At 49.6% G+C, this 24596-nt stretch overlaps 1 protein-coding gene across 4 annotated transcripts in view; it reads left to right on the forward strand.

Annotated features, from left to right (window-relative positions):
* GFM2 (GTP dependent ribosome recycling factor mitochondrial 2) overlaps nt 1-24596 on the forward strand; it is an 85837-nt gene that overhangs the window by 26395 nt on the left and 34846 nt on the right. For 3 of the 4 annotated variants that reach the window (XR_011318277.1, XM_069750397.1, XM_069750401.1), the window contains 3 exons: nt 2377-2457; nt 14450-14598; nt 17246-17386. Coding sequence is in view for 3 of the 4 variants with exons in the window: in XM_069750397.1 (XP_069606498.1) it covers nt 2377-2457; nt 14450-14598; nt 17246-17386 (371 nt within the window). In the remaining variant the exon portion in view is untranslated. The remainder of the gene's footprint in view (nt 1-2376; nt 2458-14449; nt 14599-17245; nt 17387-24596) is intronic. The other variant, XM_069750410.1, reaches the window with a different exon arrangement.

The following is a 24596-nucleotide window of genomic DNA, read 5'->3' on the forward strand; positions in this document are numbered from 1 at the left end:
GATCTGTGACGTTGCAGCGTCCTGTATAGCGATATCGTTGTGTTTGACACGCAGCAGCGATCAGGATCCCGCTGTGACATCGCTGGTCGGAGCTAAAAGTCCAGAACTTTTTCGTCGCTGGATCACCCGCTGACATCGCTGGATCGGCGTGTGTGACGCCGATCCAGCAATGTGTTCACTTGTAACCAGGGTAAACATCGGGTTACTAAGCGCAGGGCCGCGCTTAGTAACCCGATATGTACCCTGGTTACCATTGTAAATGTAAAAAAAAAACACTACATACTCACATTCCGGTGTCTGTCCCCTCGCCGTCAGCTTCCCGCACTGACTGTGAGCGCCGGCCGTAAAGCACAGCGGTGACGTCACCGCTGTGCTGCGATTTACGGCCGGCGCTCAGTCAGTGCGGGAAGCTGACGGCGAGGGACGTGACAGGCACCAGAATGTGAGTATGTGGTTTTTTTTTTTTACATTTACAATGGTAACCAGGGTAAATATCGGGTTACTAAGCGCGGCCCTGCGCTTAGTAACCCGATGTTTACCCTGGTTACCCGGGGACTTCGGCATCGTTAGTCGCTGGAGAGAGCTGTCTGTGTGACAGCTCCCCAGCGACCACACAACGACTTACCAACGATCATGGCCAGGTCGTATCGCTGGTCGTGATTGTTGGTAAATCGTTTAGTGTAACGGTACCATAAGGCTACATTCCCACCATGAGTTTTTTTATGCTGCATAATTTCGAAAAAATGCAAGGAACCTATTTTACTTAAAGGGAACCTGTCATGTGAAAAAACGCTATTATCATACAGATATAGGGTTAATCAGCAGGTTAATAGCAATCTGAACCTGCCCGATACTTAGAGCAGTGACTGAACCCGACCCGGCACTGCCTCCACGACTGAAACCCAAATGCTGCCGGGGGAAATAAAGTTCAGTTCCTCCCGGCAGTGGGGAACCTAGCCTTAAAGGGAACCTGTCACCCCGAAAATCCCGGGTGAGGTAAGCCCACCGGCATCAGGGGCTTATCTACAGCATTATGTAATGCTGTAGATATGCCCCCGATGTTCCCTGAAAGAGGAGAAAAAGACGTTAGATTATACTCACCCAGGGGCGGTCCCGCTGCTGGTCCAGTCGGATGGGTGTCTCTGGTCCACTGCGGCGCCTCCGATCTTCATACGATGACGTCCTCTTCTGATCTTCAGCCACGGCTCCGGCGCAGGCGTACTTTGTCTGCCCTGTTGAGGGCAGAACAAAGTACTGCAGTGCGCAGGTGCTGGGAAAGGTCAGAGAGGCCCGGCGCCTGCGCACTGCAGTACTTTGCTCTGCCCTCAACAGGGCAGACAAAGTACGCCTGCGCTGGAGCCGTGGCTGAAGATCAGAAGAGGACGTCATCGTATGAAGATGGGAGCCGCCGCAGCGGACCAGAGACACCCATCCGACTGGACCAGCAGTGGGACCGCCCCTGGGTGAGTATAATCTAACGTCTTTTTCTCCTCTTTCAGGGAACATCGGGGGCTTATCTACAGCATTACATAATGTTGTAGATAAGCCCCTGATGCCGGTTGGCTTACCTCACCCGGGATTTTCGGGGTGACAGGTTCCCTTTAATGAGGAGAGTGCTCTCCTTCCTTAGGTACCTCGTCTCTCCTCCACCTGTCTCGCACCTCTCCTATCGGGCGTGCAGATGCCTTGCTTGTTTTCCCTGTATACTCTTGCAGAGTTGGACCGCCTATAGGGCTACTATTAATTATTAGTTACGATCTGACAGCGCAGAAGATCCGGCTCAGCTAGGGTGCCCCTTATGGTAAGAGCCATGTGTGTCATATGCCTTTAGGAGTCTGCTCTTCTTTTCCATATGGCCACTTCTTAGTCTTCAGTCCACACCTTTTGTGGAGCTCTTGCCGTTGCATCTAGGGATGTAGGTCTTAGCAGAAGGGTGCCCCAAGTGGCAGCGGCTGGGATAGTTACCTGAGAGATTGCTAGTCTTCTTTCTGCAGGATGGGTATTAGTTTTCCCACCCCAGGAGCTGCTTTAGGACCTCCCATGGTTCCTGCATCTTCTAATTAAGTGTCCGGGAAATGTAGATTTTTGGTACTCACGGTAAAATCTTTCCTGTAGCCTTCATTGGGCTATAGAGCATCTTTCTTTGTTTGGGGGTCTAGGTTTTGCTCCTCCTACTGAGTAGCTGGGTGTTGGCTGTTGAGTAGGAGTCAACTTTTTTTTTTTTTTCCTAAGATGTATTATTGGTGCCATCCTCTTAAGTGGCAGCTTTTAAGCGGCGGTTCTAGTTTCCTACAATGAAGGCTATGAGAGAGAATTAACGGTGAGTAGCAAAAATCTTCACATTTCTTACCCTGTAATTGTTGTCACTTGTTCCAGGTTGCAGATTTAGATGACAATTTTGCTTCATTAATGTTGGAAGAATACAGTGAGGATTTTAATCTCATTCCTATAGAAAAGGTATGTGGCCACTTCTTATATATTAGATGCATTTTATGTCATGTTTATTGTACATTAATTAGAAGCATTTGTTTTTTTGTAAATGTCCCATTTCCTTTGATGCTGTATGAGTACAGAGTGCAGAAAACATCAGTGGTGTCTACCAGTCAGGATTGAGCAGTGAGCACATCAGACTTTCAGTTATTGCAGCCTGCCAGGTTGTAGTTTTTATTATTGGCGATATTTCCTTTGTTTCTACCTTGTACTTTGCAGATATAATCTGTCCTGATTATTTCTAGGGGATAAAACGCATTTTTTTATTTGAAAAAATTTTCACTCTAATAAATCTAAACTTGAGTTAAAGTTCCTAAGTAATCAAACAATGAACTATCCAATAACAACGTGAGTCGCATAGTTAATGGTGGGCAAACACCTCGGATAGCTACTTGTCGAACACTCATTTGGCTGACAACTATCTCTGCTGACTGCCGTATATCCATAACTCGAGTATCCATGTGCTCTCTATGGGCAGGGGGGAGTATGCCGCAGTCAGACAGCTCTAGAGACACTTATCTACCTGGAGAAGAATTGGAATCCGGATTCTTGAGTTGTTACTCACAGGGCTGTGGAGTCAGTAAGCCTCACCTTCGACTCAATGCTTATCTCCTCAATCATCATCCGGTGGGGTAGTGTTGAGCATCTCACATACACACTAGGTGCTTGGCAAGTTGGCCGCTCCTGCCGAAATCATTGAGTTTTGTCAGCTATAATCTAATGTGTATGGAAGCCCTGGACACTAATGTAGAGCTGCATCCTCAGTATATGGTAACCTGCCTACATCTGTGACTTGTATTACTGTGGGTTCCAGAGCCCAGTCTTAAATGGTTTGTCTACTTTGGACAACTACTTTTCATTAGAATAAATCAATGACTCGTGATGATGAGAGACAATCCATGGGGACACCTATAAACCAGTTTGCATCTCGGCTTTGGGAAAATGGCCGCCGCGATCTCTAATGCGCACGCGCGGCATCCCGAGGCCATTTTCCTGAAGCCCCGTGCAGCAGAGCACTCGATCTGCGCACGCGCGGCCCCAGGAAGATGGCCGCCCCCACCGACGAAAGGGATGACAGCGCAGATCGCGCGCTGCTTGTTCACGTGCCCACAGTGGATTAGTCACCTGAACATGCGGACACCACTACGCCACCAACGTAAAGCTGAGGAAGAACCAGCGATGTCACCACGCCCTCCCGACCTGACCAGCCTGATTGACAGGCGAAAACGGCGACTTTGGTAAGTTATTTCTCAGCATAGGTGGGGAATCGGGGTACACTACATACACTATAGTAACACACAGCGCAGGCCCTATTTAACAGTATTTATATCTCAATCTCAAAAAACGGGGTGACAGGTTCCCTTTAAACATTCATTCAGCAATTTTATTGGAAATAAATTCTTGCGCCTTTTCCTTTTCTCTTCTAAGCTTTTGTTGATACCTTTTTTTATAGAAGGCCTGCAGATTTTCTCTGTGAAGCATCCAGCAGTAGTCCCCCATTATGATCCATCATGATATCGTTGTCCCATCTTCTTGATAGCCTGATTAAATCTTTCTCCTTGCTCTTTGCTAACCACCAAGGTTTTCAGGAAAGTGGTCAAAATGGGAATGTAAAAAATGTATCTTTAAAGGGAAGGTGCCATCAAAAAAATTTTTTTTCCAGCAATTGAAAAAATGTAAAGAATTAATGTTCACATTTTCTTAAAAAACATTATCATTTGTTTATAATTTAGTAAAATATGAAAAATAATTTGAAAAGGTTTGGCATTTCCACTTTTAAACACTAGGGGGAGCAGCTGCTGAAATTTGACAAAAATCTAGTGTACAACTAGCTCACATTACAGCACTGCAGTAAATATGGGCGGAGTCTGCTGAGTGTGTGATGTCTCCTCTCCTCCCCTTCTGGGTGTTTGCTAAGGGATTAGAGGATGATATTCAGGAACCCAGTGAGCAGCCATTTTGTTGGTGATTGCAAAGTTATACTGACAAGTAGACAGTCACCGAGGATGGCAGGTAGCAAGGATTCTGGGAGACATATGGTGGAGGGAGCAGGGTGACAGCAGCACAGAGTATTTCAGGAGAGCAGTGTGCTGGTCTATGGGGGGCACCCTGTGTGCGGAGCAGCCAGGGATTGTACATAGAGCGCTGTCTTTTCTACACATGGATGGACCGTCTCCTCAGAAATCCAGGAAACATTTCTGCGGATTGATGGCCTGTTCTGATCCAGACTTTGCATGCAGACCCCATTCCCCTCCTCAGATCCTGCCTTCTCCATCCTGTCCTGGCAATGTGTGAAAGCGAGGCGACAGGCGCAGTCTGGGGTGACGCTGGGGGGAAATGTAGCCATAAAGTAATGATAAAAATGAGACCCCTCTCTTCAGCTGCCTCACCAGCCCTCCCATGACTGCACCTAGCTGGAGGTCATGCTGCCCCCTCTATTACCCCAGACCCGTGTGCAGGTGCTCAGCCAGAACCACCCTAGAATGGGTCCCCTTTTTGAAGATAAAACTGCCATAGTGTTCTCACATAATGCCGCCATATAGATCACACAGTGCCACCATATAGATCACACATAATACCACCAGTGTTCTCACATAATACCGCCATATAGATCACACATAATACCGCCTCATACATCTCACATAATACCACCATATATATCACACATAATACCACCACATACGTCTCAGATAATACCGCCACATACATCTCACATAATACCGCCACATAGAACACACACAATACCACCATATAATTTTCACATAATACCGCCACATATCACACATAATCCCACAATCTAGTTCTCATATACCGTCGTATAGCTTTTACATCATTCCACCATACTGATCAAAATAATGCCGCCATATAGATCACATATAATACAGCCATAGATCACACATAATGCCATAATACAGCATGACCGCAGCTGCTCCTGTTATTGCATGCACTGAGCTGTGTGTGCAATGGGGAAACACATGCAGGGGGGAGAGGACTGCATAGGAGAGGATTAGATACACAGCTCAGCAGACAGTATCACACAGGATAGGATTAGATACACGGCCGGCAGACAGTATCACACAGCAGAGGATTACATACTCGGTTCAGCAGTCAGTATCACACAGGAGAGAATTAGATACACAGGGCGGCAGTCAGTATCGCACAGGATAGGATTAGATACATGGCTCAGCAGTCAGTATCACACAGGAGAGAATTAGATACACGGCTCAGCAGTCAGTATCACACAGGATAAGATTAGATACACAGCTCAGCAGTCAGTATCACACAGGATAGGATTAGATACACAGCTCAGCAGTCAGTATCACACAGGATAGGATTAGATACACAGCTCAGCAGTCAGTATCACACAGGATAGGATTAGATACACAGTTCAGCAGTCAGTATCACACAGGATAGGATTAGATACACAGCTCAGCAGTCAGTATCACACAGGAGAGAATTAGATACACAGCTCAGCAGTCAGTATCACACAGGATAAGATTAGATACACAGCTCAGCAGTCAGTATCACACAGGAGAGAATTAGATACACGGCTCAGCAGTCAGTATCACACAGGAGAGAAATAGATGCTCGGCTTAGCACAGTATCACACAGCAGAGGATTACATACTCGGTTCAGCAGTCAGTATCACACAGTATAGTAATAGATACACCAGGGTCTGTTGTCGTTGATCAGTGGCTGCAGTGAGAGGCAGGGAGCGAGCAGCACAGAGAGACTCTCCCACTCCAACGTGTTACCTCTGCAGCTCGTGATAAGAGGACATCAGACAATCAGACCGGTGCACTTCTGCCTCTCTGGCGATTCTAGAGATTACAGGCAGCAGAGAAGAGGACAGGGAACGGCCGCTCACAGTGTGAGGGGAGACAGATGGAGCTGCCCCTCCAACAGCGCAGCTCTCAGTCACAGTGGAGCTCACAGGTACACTCCACTGTGGGCTGAAGAAAGATGGCGCCGATCTCCTGCCTCTGCTGTGATGTGGAGACAGCCCAGGGGGCGTGGCCAGATCACAGCAGGGAGCAGCACAATGATAGGTATGGAGTCGGACGCCGACTGCTGACTCCTATGCCCAGGGCTGCCGAATTTGCAAAGTGTAAGCAAAATGGCGGCGCCCAGTGGCTGCAAAAATAATTAATAATAAAAAAAATTATTAAAGTTAAAAAAATTAATTTTGTGTTAAAAATAATTGTTTATATAAACAATCATTTTTAATATCAAAGCTTAATGTGGAGCAGTGGCAGAAGAACTTTGGTGGGATCAACTAAACTTTTTCTCCTATGCCTCATTGGGGGACACAGACCGTGGGTGTATGCTGCTGCCACTAGGAGGCTGACAGTAAGGGCTTGTTTCCATTTGCGAGAAACACGTCCGTGTCTCGCATGTGGAAACGAAGCTCTGGTGCCGGCACTCCGGAGCGGAGCGAGCGGAGCGTGCGGCCGCATAGCAACACATGGAGCCGCACGCTCCGCTCCGGAGTGCCGGCACCAGAGCTTCGTTTCCACATGCGAGACACGGACGTGTTTCTCGCAAATTGAAACAAGCCCTAAGTGATACAAAGAAAGTTCACTCCTCCCCTGCAGTATACACCCTCCTGCTGGCTCTCAGCTCCTCCCCTGCAGTATACACCCTCCTGCCGGCTCTCAGCTCCTCCCCTGCAGTATACACCCTCCTGCCGGCTCTCAGCTCCTCCCCTGCAGTATACACCCTCCTGCTGGCTCTCAGCTCCTCCCCTGCAGTATACACCCTCCTGCCGGCTCTCAGCTCCTCCCCTGCAGTATACACCCTCCTGCCGGCTCTCAGCTCCTCCCCTGCAGTATACGCCCTCCTGCTGGCTCTCAGCTCCTCCCCTGCAGTATACACCCTCCTACCGGCTCTCAGCTCCTCCCCTGCAGTATACACCCTCCTGCTGGCTCTCAGCTCCTCCCCTGCAGTATACACCCTCCTGCTGGCTCTCGGCTCCTCCCCTGCAGTATACACCCTCCTGCTGGCTCTCGGCTCCTCCCCTGCAGTATACACCCTCCTGCTGGCTCTCAGCTCCTCCCCTGCAGTATACACCCTCCTGCTGGCTCTCAGCTCCTCCCCTGCATATACACCCTCCTGCCGGCTCTCAGCTCCTCCCCTGCATATACACCCTCCTGCCGGCTCTCAGCTCCTCCCCTGCATATACACCCTCCTGCCGGCTCTCAGCTCCTCCCCTGCATATACACCCTCCTGCTGGCTCTCGGCTCCTCCCCTGCAGTGTACACCCTCCTGCTGGCTCTCAGCTCCTCCCCTGCAGTATACACCCTCCTGCTGGCTCTCAGCTCCTCCCTGCAGTATACACCCTCCTGCTGGCTCTCAGCTCCTCCCCTGCAGTATACACCTCCTGCTGGCTCTCAGCTCCTCCCCTGCAGTATACACCCTCCTGCTGGCTCTCAGCTCCTCCCCTGCAGTATACACCCTCCTGCTGGCTCTCAGCTCCTCCCCTGCAGTATACACCCTCCTGCTGGCTCTCAGCTCCTCCCCTGCAGTATACACCCTCCTGTTGGCTCTCAGCTAACCAGTTCTTGCTTAGTGTCTGTAGGAGGCACATGGGTCTGTTTCAGACCCCAACGTTTTTATTTTATTTTTTACTTTTCTGTAAATTTTTATTTTTTAATTAACGGAGTGAAGGGGGCGATGGATCCTTTCAAGGTTCCGATCTCCCCCGAATCATCAACAGGCGAGCACAGCGAGTATACCTCCCCGTACCCTCTCCTGCGACGTGGGAAGCCAAGCCTGAGCTCACTTCAGGGGCGATGGTTCCTTCGGGTCCCGATCTCCCCACACCAGCAACGGGCGAGCACATGGAGTGTCGCCTTCATGTTTCCTCTCCTGGAGCCAGGCCTAATGCCGGACAACTGGCCCTGTCCACCCGGACTGAACTCCATGGCTGTACAGAGGCGTCCGAGCAGCCCCCACTGTCCCACCACTGTGAAAGTGGATGGCACAAGGAGGCGGACGGTTCCTCTCCACCTCCCTAACAAAGGGATGATGGATTGAGGCTTATCCCTGCACCGTCCACGCTGCAATACCTGACCTGCAGCAGAACAGTAGAGTGCGCGCGCTTTCCTCGGCGCTGAAACCCAGTCATCGCGGCGGCTCCATACCGGGACACGCACTGATGGTGAGTGGATCCAGTCAGCGGTGGGCCTCGGCAGTGGGATATTCACATGCTGACAGGCAGCCTCAGCTTCCCTGTGGTCCACCTCCCTGAGGTAATGCCCCGGCCGGCTGCAAAAATTTAGCTCCCGGCTTCGGCCGATGTGTAGGCCGCATCCCGGAAGCCGCACCCACACTATGGCACGCTAAGGCGGCTCCGCCCACCTTTTCAGGCGCTTCTTTCCTGGCACGGGAGCGATCGCTTCCCTAGGCAACGCTGGTATTGCTCACGCCGGCTGCAGAAACTTAGGCCCCGGCTTGGGCCTATTCATGGAAGTCACGAGGCTCCGCCCACATCACGTCTGTGGCCCAGCCCCCGAGACTTTACCACCTCTGCAACTCTCGGTGGCCATCTTGGTCCACCCTGCCGGCACACACACACAGGGGCTACGGTTTTGTATTAAAGGGGCACAGGAAATACTGCTCTCTTCCCCCCGCATCTTCCCCCTGTACTTAACATGACCAGTATTTCCTGCCACATGACCAGTATTCCCTGGTCTTAAAGGCACATGACCAGTATTACCTGGTCTTAAGGGCACATGCCCAGCATTCCCTGGTCTTAAGGGCACATGCCCAGCATTCCCTGGTCTTAAGGGCACATGCCCAGCATTCCCTGGTCTTAAGGGCATATGACCAGTCCAAAGCCGGTCACCCTAAATGAGCCCAGGAGCCCTCCGCCGCCAAACCCAGCTTATCCCAGAGTACCTAGTTCCCTGAGTGGGTTTCGTCACTGCCGCAACCCATGGATTCTCTGACAAGAGATTGAATCCCTCCGTGAACCCTCTGTGGCTCGGAGTGCTCGCAGGACCAATATAGATGGTCTCTTTCTTTCCTTTTAGCAGGGGCCGCAAGTATTCTAGAAACGTACACGCGCCTAGAAAATGGAAGATTCATTTCCTGATCCCTCACCAATGATTTGCTGAGAGCAGGTCTCTGAATATGGATTGGATATTACCTTGGTTCTGGACTCCACAGAACTTCAGAAAAGGATGGATTCACCTATTTATATCATCAACCAATCTCTAGATTGACGAGGACTTTGGTTCTACTCTAGATCATGCAGTGTCCCTCATGAGGAAACTAAACTCCCTCGCAGAGCATCTGCCATTCACCCGGACAGGGAGCGTCTGGATAAACGATCCACTAGACAGGAACCTCTGCAAGCGCAGTATCCCTTTTCAGCCAATATGCAAACACGTGCGGTGTCCCCTCCACGTATACCCCCTACGACGTGGGATGCCATGCCTGGTCTGATTCTTAAGGGCGACGGGTCCTTTTGAAGGACACCGATCTCCCAACACCATCGATAGACAAGCACATGGATTGTCGCCTCCATGTATCCTCTTCTACAGCCAGGCCTAACGCCGGACAACCAGACCTGTCCACCCGGGGACCTGAACTAGGTGGATGTACAGAGGCAGCCTTTTTGGCATCCGAACACCCCCTCTTCATCTCCACTATTTAGCAGATGATGCAAGAAGGCAGACGATCCCTTTCCACTTCCCTGTTAAGAGGATGGTGGATCCAGGGTTCATCATTTTAACTCCGTACAGTCAAAAGAGAGCGGCGATAGTAAGAGACGTTTTTTTCCTCCTCCTGCATGCAGCAGCGCATTCTGCCACTTGGCATATTAACCGGGTAGAATCTCCTGTGGTATTCCTACCAGTATCCCAACCCAATGGGTCATCAATTAAAAATACAACCGACTGTCAGATAGCAAATCTAGTTCGCTCTGTCTTGCGGTTTCCAGTTCAGAGCTCTACCCTCCCTTAGCCTCCGCATGTGTTGCTAGAGCAATGGTCTCTTGGTCAGAGACCTCAACTATTTTGATTGAGTCGTCTATATCTCTTGCGATACCCTCTCTCTCTCCTGGGCTGGCAGCTAAACTTAGACAAGTTTTTTTCCTCATTTCCAGCCCAGCAGATATCCTTTTTGAGGATGATCCTGGAATCTTCCAGAAGTTTGGTGATTCTCCCTTGAGAAAAGGGCCCTTCAACAGGGAGCTCGCACACTTGTTCACTCATCCCCCTCATTCCATTTGATTTCCTAGGAGTGTTCTGAGGAAAATTGGTGACGACAATGGAAGTGGTTTCCTTCGCTCCTCTCGTTTTCTGCAGGCCAATCAGGCTTTCAGAGGGTAGTCTCTGAGCTCCTTCCTCATCCAGGGAAGATCTTTTCTCCCGGTTATTAGTGACTACCAATGCCAGTCCTCTCCTTCTGATCATTGTTCTGGGGATCTGAACGGTACAGCTAGTTCTACAGCAGGTCCACAGCCTTCTGGCGGGTCACCCCATCTGATTCAATCGGACAATCCTATGTCTGTGCCATACGTCAATCATCTAGCAGGTACTCACGGTCAGGCGTCATGGCTGAGGTACCTCACATTCTCTGTTTGGCCACGATCTATCATTTGGTGATCTCGGCACTACACATCTCAGGTGTAGAACTCTGGGTGGCGGACGCCATCAGGGTCCCGCCTCATGTGAGTGGGAACTTCACCCGGAAGTCTTCCATCAGATCCGTTTTCTCTGGAGCACTCCAGATGTAGGTCGGATGGCATCCAGACTGAACGCCAATGTACTCTAAGTTCATGGTTCAGCCTCCAGGTCCAAAAGCCATCGCAGTGCATGCTCTGGTTCTTCCATGGTACCAGTTTCCTTCAGCCCTCTTCCACTACTTCCGAGATCCTTTCGGAAGCAGGAAGGGCCCCAATGATCCTGGGAGATCCGCACTGACCATGTCAGGTTTTTTCTCGTTTGCTGAACTAGTATTTTTCCATCTTATTGCAACAAAACTGCAAATATGGAGTCTTCACATGTGGTTCTTCCCTATCGCATACCGTTAGATCTTTGGGACCTTAATGATCCTGGGAGTCTTACAGTAGACTCCTTTTGATCCGGACAGACTTTACTATCAGGGAACATTGCCCTTTTTTCTCTGCGATCTCCTCATCCTGACGAGTCTTCTGAGCTAGCCGCTCTGTTCTTTCAGACCTTTTTACCTTATTACCATCAAGGCAAGGTTGTCTACAGGCAATCCCCATCCCTAGTTACCAAGGTGGTATTGTATTCCAACAGTTATGGGGGCATCGTTCTTCCCTCATCTCTTTTGGCACCAGTCCACATAACGGAATGAGTTCCCCATATTCTGGAAGTGGTGAGTGCTCTGAGTAGGTACGTCTTGAGGACGGCGTCCATCCGAAGGTTGGGACACTTTATTTGGGCTACCTCACTGTAAGAGGACTGCTTCCTGACGGTTACAGGAAGGGTTTAGCCATTTCATCGGCCATGTTAGCTTGGTGGATTTGTTACACCATCCAGGAGTCCTTCCGTGTTAGATGTCAGCCTATCTCCCTGTCTATCGAGGGTTCTTGGATTCTAGGCACCAGGCATCGGCACAGCACGACTTCAAGCTTGCGGGTTCGTCCAGTCCGCATGCATGCTTGAAGCACTATAATTCCCAGACTTTCACAGATGTGAGTTTGGGCAGGCGGACTCTGCAGGCCGCGGTGTCGCACTTGTAAGTAGCGGTTACACAGGGCCTGATCTGATGTCGCCCCCACCCAGGGACTGCTTTGGGACTGCTGTGTCCCCCAATGAGGCGTAGGAGAAATAGGGATTTTTGTGTACTCACCGTAAAATCCTTTTCTCCGAGCCAATCATTGGGGGACACCGCTCCCACCCTATTATTAGCTTGTGCTTGTTTTATAATTTGACATGCTATACTCTCATATATATATATATAATGTGACATGCTATATGCTCATATGTTGTTATTGATCTCCTACTGCTTTTGCACCGAACTGGTTAGCTGAGAGCCAGCAGGAGGGTGTATACTGCAGAGGAGGAGCTAACTTTCTTTGTATCACTTAGTGTCAGCCTCCAAGTGGCAGCGGCATACACCCACGGTCTGTGTCCCCCAATGATTGGCGCGGAGAAAAGGATTTTACAGTTAGTACACAAAAATCCCTATTTTGCAAATATGTTCTTGAGTCCAGGTTGCGAAGATGTTCTTGTTGGCCAACTTTTTTGGCTCCAGTGATGAATCCTATCTCGGCTGTCCCAGTCACACAAAAAGCATTGGTAGTTTGTGTATCATCCTTGGTGCTAAGGAGCAAAGAGAGAACTTTCAGATCACCGGATAGTAGTGATCCTTGTTCCTCGTAGGTAAGTTTCGTGAGAATAAAGTCTAAATTCTAATAGCTTTCCTTCAAGAGCACAGAAAGCCCTACAAGCATACTTGCTGCCATTGTGCAATAGCACAGCTTTCATACTTTTTTGGATGAATCAATAAAGAGTCTCCACTTATTCACATTGTACTCAAGGTTACAGTTTTCCATCAGCCCAGGAACATTACCGCAATGCACTACAGCACTGTCTTGAGAAAAGTATGGAAATAATTCCTTTTCTCTGCTTCTGTACCATGAAAAACAGGTGTAAGGATCTTGCAGGTTCTTTTACTTTAGAGCCTAAAAGCCCTGCAGAATGTTTAGGAAGGTCCAACTGCCTGACTAAATCATTTAATTTGAGCTGTGAAAAAAAAGCTGGGGCTCGTTGGGACTAGCGTGGAAATCTTCGTTATAATCCTGCTCTTCATGTTCTAAATCTTGAGAATCAAGTGTATCTTCAGGTTTCTCTGGAGGTGAAGGGACAGGTATTCCTGGTCTGTGAGGCACAGAGTGAATTGCTGGCGGAAGTCTGAGTATATAATTTTTCTCATTTTTAAGGTTGAATCCCTCCACATTGCATTTACAAAAGTAGCAGTCATCTCTATGATTTTGCGGTTCCCTCCAGATTATAGGCACGCCAAAACGAAAGCTCTCTTTCTTCCCTTTAGACCACTGTTGTTGTTCTTCTACAAAAGTAGAACACACTACATGTGAGCCCACAACTTGTCCTGATCACCTAGTTTTACACCAAAGTACTCATAATACGCTTTTCTAAAGAAGTATGTAATGTTCCTTCGTTGTTTATTACAAAACGACTGCAAGTGTAGCAAAAGTTGTCAGGTGAATTACGACACTCCCATGAAGCCATTTTGATCACGTTGTTAGAAACAGACGTTTAATCTATCACAACCACTAAATACTGAAATGAATCGTGGTTAGCGCACCACCATACTCTTATGAACGCTGTCTAAAAGAAAATCTGCCTTTGCTCCCCATAGCAACCCATCACAGTGCAGCTTTCAGTTCTTAAACTGCTGAGGTCAAATGAAAGCAATGCTGTGATTGGATGCTATGGACACCACCACACTTTTTGGAAGCTGGGTTAAGAAAATCTTCCCAGAGCAGCTAATCGCAGCACAGCGTCCATTAATTTATAACCAATCTATGACCCCAAAATTATCCACAAAGGGGTCACACAAAGGTGACAAAGTATGTTGGCCAACAGCCTTCTAATGTGTGACTGCCTTTACTCTGTAATGTCTGATATCCATTGTACCCTTTGGATTGTAAAGTGCTGCAGAATATGTTGAAGCTATAGATCCTTACTATTATTTGTCTACAGCGCCACCACAGGGCAAAAAAAGCATTATACTGTCCCTAGAAGTATTAAAGGGACCATGAGAAACCCTAATCCCCAATGCATAGTGATAAATGTATGATCTCAGGTGGCACCTCTGCTGGTACCCCCACTGATCACCATGACAGGGCTTCAGTACTGGAGGAGTGTGCGTAAATGGGACAGAAGATTGTATTCAAATTGAGATTAGCCCTTATATTCTTTAACATTAGTAAGTAAATATCTGTTGGACTGTTCAGTTACAGGCTGCCATCCGAAGGATCACATTGGCTCGATCGGCCGTTCCAGTGCTGTGTGGCAGCGCTTTGAAGAATAAGGGTGTCCAGCCTCTGTTGGATGCCATCACATTGTACCTGCCGTCACCGGACGACTGTTCCTATGACTTCACGTAAGTAAATTTACTGCTAGGTGACGGGTTCATTAAAAATCTTCTCCACCCTCTCTCCCCCCCCCCCCCCCCCCAAAAAAAAAAAAAAGATTTTTTTTTATGTCCAAATTTATTTTAAAGGGGCTGTCCACTTTCATTTTTGTCACCTCCGTTGCCATGATCTGTTAACCCCTTACTGACATATGACTTACAGTTACGTTATATGCCAGCTCCCTGACATGGATCCAGGCTTGCAAGCCCACATCTTTTCCGGCAGATGATGGCTGTGATATTCAGCCATCATCTGCCTCTAACAAAAACCCTCTCTTCCCACGGCTGCTAACCTGTTAAGTGCTGCAGCATTTACTACACTCATTCTATGTGTCCATTTGCGCTCCTGTGACTCGATCGCTAGGTTCAAATGGGTTGCCATGAAGGCCGAGGGGTCTTTTGAAACCCCTGTGCCCATCTTGATGGGACTCTTGTGCAGGCCAGCCTGTAGCTGACCTTCATAGAAGACCATGATTTTCACTATATAAAGCAGTACTGTTGTATTGTTGTGTATAGCACAAGCAATCAAGTCCCCTAAGGGAACTAAGGCTGGTTTCACATTTGCGTTTTTTGGCGCTGCGTTTTAGCGCAAAAAAGGCATGCGTTTTTTTCCCTATATTTAACATTAAAAACGCATGCGTTTTTTTGTATGCGTTTTGCCGCGTTTGACGACGCATGCGTCGTTTCTCTGCTTGCGTTTGGTTGCAGAAATGCAAAATGTAGTAATTTCTAGAGGCGTTTTTTTGCGGCAAAAAACCTATTGCTGTCTATGTAAACGCATGCGTTTATAGCACATGCGTTTGGATGCGTTTTTAAACGCATGCGTTTCCATAGAAAAAAACAAGTCTACACACTGATAAGCCACCCCCCCCCCCCCATCAAGGTGATAAAGGGATCCAAATCCTAACCCTAACCCTAAACCCCCACCATCAAGGTGATAAAGTGATCATAACCCTAACCCTAGGGATCCAAACCCTAGCCCTAACCCTCCACCATCAAGGTGATAAAGTGATCATAACCCTAACTCTAACCCTAGGGATCCTAACCCTAACCCCCCACCATCAAGATGATAAACTGATCATAATCCTAACCCTAACCCTAGGGATCCAAACCCTAGCCCTAACCCTCCACCATCAAGGTGATAAAGGGATCCAAACCCTAACCCTAGGGATCCAAACCCTAATCCTAACCCTAACCCTAGCTATTTCTAGTGGGTTTTCTAGTTGATTTTGATGATTGGCAGCTGTCACACACTTCTCATCATGCGTTTCAAAAACGCAAACGCAGGAAAAAACGCATGTAAACGCGTTAAAACGCTGCGTTTTTTTTACCGCATACGAAAATGCATGCGTCTAAAAAATGCAGCGTTTGCACGCGTTTACATGCGTTTTTTTTCACCACCTGCGTTTGCTTTTTTAACGCTGCGTTTTTAAATGCAAATGTGAAACCAGCCTAATAAATGCAGTAGAAAAGAAAAATGTTTTTAATAATATGAAAACAAATATAAAAGTTCAAATCATCCCATATTACAACTAAGGTAAAAAAAAATGCACATATTTGGTATCGCTACTTCCGTAAAACTCCAATCTACCATAATATAAAATTCATTAACCCGAACGGTAAACGGCATAATGAGGAAAAAATGCCGAATTATATTTTTTTTGCTGTCCAGTGTAAAAGAATGGAATAAGAAGCAATCAAAACATTGAAATACCAAAAATGGTATCAATAAAAATGTTGTCACGGGGCGTAAAACAACAGTCCATCACTCAGCTCCATCGACATGGCTACAGGGGTGACCTCACGATTACAGCACGTGACCACCGCAATCACTGGACCCAGTGGTCTCATGTCTTTTACCTCTGACTAAAGAATTTGCCACCTTAATGTATGAGTGTCGGAGGTTTTCATGCTGCAGGGAGTGTAAGACTTGAAGCCGGTTCTCTCGCTGAGGTTTTCGTGGCTGTCATGACTTAGTCCGGACCTTCCGTCAGTATTCAGATGTACCCCTGACTCAGCCAGTACATTGAATAAGGCTAGCTGAATCCAAAGTGTGAAACTTTGTCCTCCTTCCCAGTGGTGTCCGTCTGTTCTGACACAGAAAGGAACGTGCTCATTCTTCCTCCATTTGAAAACATGGTCACCACTAGGATATAGAGCAAATGGCACCAAAGTTTGCCTTATTTAGCCCAATGGCTCCGTCAGGGACACATTTCAATGTTTCTTGGGAATTCAGACTGCAGCCCCGGATAGAGACATGATGCAGTGTGAACAGCCCCCTACTGTCGTAACTTCTGCCCACAATTGCCAATGTCTGCAATTACTCGCATGGACAAAGTGGGACATTGAAATATAGGAATCTTTACTGTGATCTCTAGAGCATAAAATGTATAGGAGAAATTTACATAAAACTTTACATGGTATTTAGTGTTTTTACCATGAAATATCTGGTTTTGGCGAAACGCTTGACATTTCTGTGACTTATTGATAATATATGAAGGACAGCCTTTAAGAACTTTTGGTTTCTTCTGAGTCCCTTTTGCAGTAACTTTGAAAAAGTTAAGAACATGGACTGTTTGTAGGACATCATGGCTACTTGATGTGTATTCTCCAATAGGTCCTGGTACAAAGATGATTTGTGTGCTCTGGCATTCAAGGTTGTCCATGACCGGCAGCGTGGACCCATGGTGTTTGTCCGCATTTACTCTGGAGCCATGAAGGCGCAATCTGCGGTGTATAATGTGAACAAAAACTGCACGTACGTATTACTTATATAACCTGCTCCCCCTCCTCATTTTTTTTTCTTTTTTCCACTTCACTTTAGTGATGAGCGAGTATACTCCTTTGCTCGGGTGGTCTCCGAGTATTTGTAAGTGTTCAGAGATTTAGTTTTCTTTCTCGCTTCATTGGGGGATACAGGTAACCATGGGTGTATGCTGCTGTCACTAGGAGGCTGACACTATGCAAATAAAGAAGAAATAGCTCCTCCCCGGCAGTATACACCCTCCGACAGGCACCAGGCAACTCAGTTTTTGCTTAGTGTCTGTAGGAGGCGGACCTGGATCTAACACCAGATCCGCATTTCTTTTTTCTTTCAGATTTGTGTGTGTTTATTAACCCTCTCCCTTTTTTGTTTCATATACTTCTTTTGGGGCTACAGGGTGCAGTTCTCTCACCCTGATTCCCCTCAGTAAGTGATCGAGAGAGCAGTGTAGGATCACCCACATAGCACCCTCTCGGATCCGCTGGGCAGGACTGCGATTCATGTCACCCTGGGGTGTTCATGTTTGCGATCGTTGGCCAGTCCTTGCCCTGTTCCCCCCTCATCCCTCTCCTCGGAGTGGGCTGAGAGGAAGACGGTGGTCACTTCCAGTGTCCCCTCCCCATGTTTAGGGGTTGACACCGTCTTCTGCGCTGGCTGAAATAGCACGGGAAGGAGGACTTCATTCCAGGACCCTTTCCATGGTAAGAGGGCTCCTGACGCGTTCCTCGTCCTCAGGTAAGGGGATCTTCAATCAACAATGCCCCTTCCCCCATCCTCACCTCTTCATTGACGATGCCTCTTAGCAGGGACCACAGGACGGCGGCCCCTGTTTCCTGCTCCGCTCTAGTCAGCACCGCTAGCACGGCAGCTTTCATACCGGAGGAAGCCCCCCTTCTCCTTTTCAAAATTTGCGCCCGTTTTTTTTTTTTTTTTCTTTCGGGCGCGCGCAGTTCTTTTCTTCGGCGGGGTTTTTTCTGGCCCGGCCCGTCACGCCCCCAGCGTCTTTGCCCTGCCCTGTGTTCTGTGGACACACCTTCCCCGGGATCCAGCGCCGACGGGGGCGTTTCTTTTGGAAAATTCTTCCCTTCGGTGCCTGGCCACGCCCACTTCCGGTGCGTTGTTCCTCCTCTTCTCGGAGGGAATCCGGCTTCCTCCTCCTGCTTGGCCTCCATCGCATCGCGTGGGGCACGAGGATCCCCGGGAAACACAGACTACCGCACTGCCGCTGTCACTGGGTTACGGTAGGTCTGCGCTGCTTCCTCCCCTGGCCTGTACTCCTCCCAGCAGTATCGACTCTGCTCCTCTGCAAGTCGCTCTATCTCCACCTATGTCCACCCCCGCAGGGGCCCCCGGCTATACCACTACGGCCATTCACTACGCCTGCACCCGCTGTAAGAAAAAGTGGTTTTCAGGTCAGCCATCTCCTTTCTGCCCGTCCTGCATTCCTCCTATCATGCCCGCCCCTCAGGAAGCTCCTATGTCTCGAGATGAGTGCCCCCAACACCCCCCCTTCCTCTCCGGACTGGGCTGTTGCAATGTCACAGTCTATTCCGGACACAGCATCTCTTAAGGATCCTACGGACAGACAAATCGAGGCATTATCCAAATCGGCGTTTGAGGCTTCTGGAGCCTCCCTCTGTCCTATTTTCTCCTCTTCATGGGTAGCGAAAGCTGTGTCAGCCTGGGCCAAGACCCTGCGCAGAGGCATTTTGGCCTCTGCTCCTGCTGAGGAACTGTTTGATTTAGCGGATCAGATTTCTCTTGAGGGTAAATACCTCATGAATGCCTCCCTGGATGTGGCTGCTTGCTCGGCAAGGGCTAACAGTAACATTGTGGCCATTCGCCAGGTTCTTTGGCTTAAAGCGTGGAACGCAGATCCTGCTTCTAAAAAATCCCTCACTGGTCTGCCATTCCAGGGCTCCAGACTCTTTGGCACACAGCTGGATCAAATGATCTTGGACGCTACGGGTGGTAAGAGTACCTCCTTACCTCAGTCTAAGCCTAGGCGTTCCTTCAACAAGAGGGGCCCCCAGTCCTTTCGGTCCTTTACCTCCTCAGGAAACCCCACTCGGGACCGGTCTTCCTCACAAGGAGACCGGAGGAAGCCTTCCTTCAGGCCTCCCCCGCGCTGGAGAGCTAAGAGCCACTCCTCAAAACCTGGACCTCGTGGCCACAGATCTTTAAATAAATGACGGGTCGCCCCCACCTGGAAATCCTTCCAGGGTGGGAGGCCAGCTTCTTCTGTTCTCAGAAGTTTGGCTATCGGTAGTCGACGACGCCTGGGTCAGGGAGATCATCACCTCAGGCTACAAGATAGAATTTTCTTCGCCCTCAGGAAGACGTTTCTTTCTCTCTCGTCCTCCCAAACAGTCCTCACATCTCCCAGGGCTTCTCCAGGCCGTCGATTCTCTCCTCGCCTCAGGAGTCGTAGTTCCGGTTCCTTATCGCAAGCGGTTTTCGGGTTTTTACTCAAACCTGTCGTGGTACCAAAAAAGGACAGCTCTCTCTGTCCAATTTTGGATCTCAAGCGGTTAAACCACCGCTTGAGATCCAAATCTCCAGACTCGTCACTTCGGAATGGAATCACTACGCTCGGTGATCGCGTCCATGGAACCAAAAGAATTTCTGTGTTCCGTGGACATTCGGGATGCGTACCTGCACATCCCGATTTGCGTACAGCATCAGAGGTTCCTCCGGTTTGCGATCCAAGAACATCATTACCAGTTCACGGCTCTCCCTTTTTTTGTCTGGCGTCTGCTCCCAGGGTCTTTACGAAGATCATGGTAGCGGTCATGGCCATTCTGCGTTCAAAGGGGATTCTTGTAATCCCATACCTCGACTACCTCTTGATCAAGGGTTCATCTCGTCGGGATTGCAGCTAGCCAGAGCCTCCAGCTTACTCTGGACACGCTTATTCGCCTCGGCTGGATAATCAACTATCAGAAGTCACCCTTGATTCCAACCCAATGGCTGGAGTTCCTGGGCATGGAACTTGACACCTCTCAGGCTCAGGTCTTCCTCCCCAAGGAGAAGTTCCTTTCTTTTTGTCGGGGTGTCAGAGCACTAAAGGGCCCGAACCCTCTGCCCCTCCGCCTCGCCATGAGGGTTCTGGGAAAAATGGTCGCTTCCATGGAAGCGGTTCCCTATGCTCAGTTCCACTCTCGTCCCCTCCAGCTGGCCCTTCTGGCTGCTTTGGACAGAAATCCACTTTCCCTGGACCGCCCGCTTTGCCTCTCTTCCAAGGTGAAGCAATCTCTCTCGGTGGACGCTATCCACCTCCATTCTGCGTGGGAGGTCATTTCTCTCCCCCCCCCCGCTGGCAGGTCATTACCACCGACGCCAGTCTCCAGGGTTGGGGAGCGGTCTTTCTCCACCTCACGGCCCGGGGCTGCTGGACTGCTCAAGAGGCGCGTCTTCCTATCAACCTCTTGGAAATCAGAACCATCTTCCTAGCCCTCATCTGCTGGGAGTCTCTCCTCTCGGGAAAGCCGGTCCGCATTCGGTCGGATAACGCCACAGCCGTGGCTTACATAAACCATCAGGGAGGGACTCGCAGCAGACAAGTCATGACAGAAGTGGCAAAAATTCTGCGTTGGGCAGAGAGCCACGTTCCCTCTATATCAGCCGTCCACATCCCAGGGGTGGACAATTGGGAAGCCGACTTTCTAAGTCGCCAAGGCCTCATGGCGGGTGAGTGGTCTCTCCTCCCCTCAATCTTCAGCCAGATTTGTCAGCTGTGGAACGTCGACTTAAAGGCCTCCCGGGCAAACCACAAGGTTCCCCAGTACGTTTCCAGATCTCGGGATCCGATGGCCGTCGGTCTCGTGATCTCGTGGGCCCAGTTCCAGATGCCTTATCTGTTCCCACCTCTCCCCTTGATCCCAAGGGTCGTAAAAAAGATCAAGACGGGGTGTGGCCTAGCGAGGAATGTGAGCGGACGTGCGACGGATCTCTCCCCCCGCACCGCTCTGAAAACTTACTTTTGAAGGCGCCGCCGAACGCCGAAAACCGGACAGAGAGGCCCCGCAAGTCCCCGGCGAGGGGGAGAAAGCACCGCTGATAACGAGCGGTGAGGAGCGGAGATGCCGCGCCGCAAGCAGTCGGCGCCCGCAGCCGGCGCGAAAATCCAAGATGGCGCCATGGCTGAGGAGGAGGCGGCCAGAGCCAGCGCTTCATACCGCCGGAGGCTGGAGGTAATAGCCCGGCTGGAGCGATTTGCCCGCACGGAGGAGGGGGGAGCCCTGCTGTTGGGTCCAGAAGGACTTGATGAGGTGGAAGCCCTGATGAGGCAGAAAGGTGGAGGGGAAGTTAGCGCCAGTGAAGTGGAGGTGCAACGTTCCCCAGGGAGGGCGCAGGGAGTGCACAGTGCAGAAAATGTGACACCTGCTGCTAGCCCTGTGCAGACCAATGATTCTGATGAGGTGCAGCAGCCAAGTATGGGGGAACCAACGCTGCAGGACATTTTCTCTGTCGTTATACACTGCAAATCTGCTTTGGCCGCGCTGAACCTAAGGGTGGATTATCTGACAGTTGAAATGAAGTCCCTTAATTCTGCTATGCGCAAAGTGGAAAAAAGAGTGGAGGTGGTGGAGGAGCGTGTGGGCAGTGTGGAGGATCAGACAAATGAACTGTTAAAAAGAGAAAAGAAATATATTCAACGAATCGCAGAGTTAGAATTTAAGACAGATGATGTGGAAAATCGATCTCGGAGAAACAATTTAAGAATAGTCGGGGTGCCGGAGAAGGTGGAGGGAAACAACCCCACTGAATATATTGAGGCATGGCTTAAGAACTCGGTGGGAGGAGCAGACCTTACCAACCATTTCTCGGTGGAGAGGGCTCATCGGGTCCCCACTCGTCCTCTGCCGCCTGGCTCTGCCCCTCGAGCTATATTGGCAAAAATTTTGGACTACCGGGATCGGGAAACTCTACTGAGGAAGGCTAGGCTTAGTGATGGCCTGAGCATAAACGGAAATCGGATCTCCATTTATCCGGACTACTCGGCATCGGTGCAGAAACTTAGAATGAAGTTTGGTGAAGTCAAGCGACGGCTCCGTGAACTGGACCTAAAATACTCAATGCTCTACCCAGCCAAGCTCAGGGTGGTGGCGTTGGATCGTGTTCAATTTTTTCAAAGTCCGGAGGAGGCGATGCAATGGCTGGACACCAATGCCAAGAAAATTGGTACTGATAGGAACCGTTGAGACTGATTCAGAAGATCTATAACTCTACTGGTTCTGCCTCTCTTTGGGGGAGGGGTTCTGTTTGTATGTTACTGTTGAAGTTGGTCTAATTACACCTAACGGTTACAGTATTGTGTTCGGCGGCGCAATGAATAGTTCATATTGGTTGCGGTGGGAGGGGGAGAGATGGACGGTAAAGGACCTAGCTCTAGGGTATATCAAGTGCCCTCAGTTCTCATATAGAGAAAGAAAGTTCGGAGTATCTGAGTTATTTTGAATTTCAGATGGGGAAGGTTGGTTTAGTTGTTGGGGTGGAGGGTGGGAAGGGGGGGAGGAGGGCATTGGTGGAGACCTGGGAGAGATGATTCTCATCTTATATCTTTCTTTAACCCCTTAGCGACCGCCGATACGCCTTTTAACGGCGGCCGCTAAGGGTACTTAAACCACAGCGCCGTTAATTAACGGCGCTGTGGAAAAAGTGAATAGCGCCCCCCAGAGTCGGATTTTCTCCGGGGTCTCGGCTGCCGGGGGTAGCCGAGACCCCAGAGAACATGATTCGGGGTTTTTTTTACCCTCCCCGCATTTGCGATCACCAGTAATTAACCGTTTACCGGTGATCGCAAAAAAAAAAAACGCGATCTCTTTTTAATTTCTCTGTCCTCCGATGTGATCGCACATCGGAGGACAGAGAAAAGGGGTCCCAGGTGGCCCCCCAATACTTACCTAGCTCCCCCGGTGCTCCTCGTGTCTCCCGGTGGGCGCCGCCATCTTCAAAATGGCGGGCGCATGCGCAGTGCGCCCGCCGGCCGGCCCCGCGAGAGTCTTTGGGGTCTCGGCTGCCGGGGGTAGCCGAGACCCCAAAGAGCATGATCGGGGTCGGTTTTACCGACCCCTGTTTTGCGATCGCCGGTAATTAACTGTTTACCGGCGACCGCAAAAAAAAAAAAAAAAAAAAAAATGTAAAGTGTAATTCTCTGTCCTCTGATGTGATCGCACATCAGAGGACAGAGAAATAGGGGGATTCGGGGACCCTACAATACTCACCTGTGTCCCTGGATCCTCTTGCTGCTCCTCCTTGCCGCCGGCAGAAGAAAATGGCGGGCGCATGCGCAGTGCGCCCGCCATCTGTCTCCATCTGCCGGCCGGCAGGAGAACAGCAGTTGGGGGTAGGGGTAGGGCTAGGGTTAGGGGCAGGGTTAGGGGTAGGGTTAGGGCTAGGGTTGGGGCTAAATTTAGGGTTAGGGTTGGGGCTAAATTTAGGGTTAGGGTTCTTTCACACTTACGTCGGTACGGGGCCGTCGCAATGCATCGGCCCGACATACCGACACACGTTGTGAAAATTGTGCACAACGTGGGCAGCGGATGTAGTTTTTCAACGCATCCGCCGCTGCCCAATCTATGTCCTGGGGAGGAGGGGGCGGAGTTACGGCCACGCATGCGCAGTCAGAAATGGCGGATGCGACGTACAAAAAAACGTTTCATTGAACGTTTTTTTGTGCCGACGGTCCGCCAAAACACAACTGATCCAGTGCACGACGGACGCGACGTGTGGCCATCCGTCACGATCCGTCGGCAATACAAGTCTATGGGCAAAAAACGCATCCTGCGGGCACATTTGCAGGATCCGTTTCTTGTCCAAAACGACGGATTGCGACGGAATGCCAAACGACGCAAGTGTGAAAGTAGCCTTAGGGTTAGGGTTGGGGCTAAAGTTAGGGCTAGGGTTGGGGCTAAAGTTAGGGTTTGGATTAGGGTTGGTATTAGGGTTAGGGTTGGCATTAGGGTTACGCTTGGGATTAGGGTTAGGTTTGGGATTAGGGTTGAGATTAGGATTAGGGGTGTGTTGGATTTAGGGTTTTGATTAGGGTTATGGTTAGGGTTGACATTATGGTTGTTTTGGGGTAAGGGTTGTGATTATGGTTAGGGTTAGTGATTAGGATTATGGATCAGGTTGGGATTAGGGTTAGAGGTGTGTTGGGGTTAGGGTTGGAGCTAGAATTGGGGGGTTTCCACTGTTTAGG

The sequence above is a fragment of the Ranitomeya imitator genome, chromosome 1 (genome assembly GCF_032444005.1).
Source record: "Ranitomeya imitator isolate aRanImi1 chromosome 1, aRanImi1.pri, whole genome shotgun sequence".
Classification (NCBI taxonomy): domain Eukaryota; kingdom Metazoa; phylum Chordata; class Amphibia; order Anura; family Dendrobatidae; genus Ranitomeya; species Ranitomeya imitator.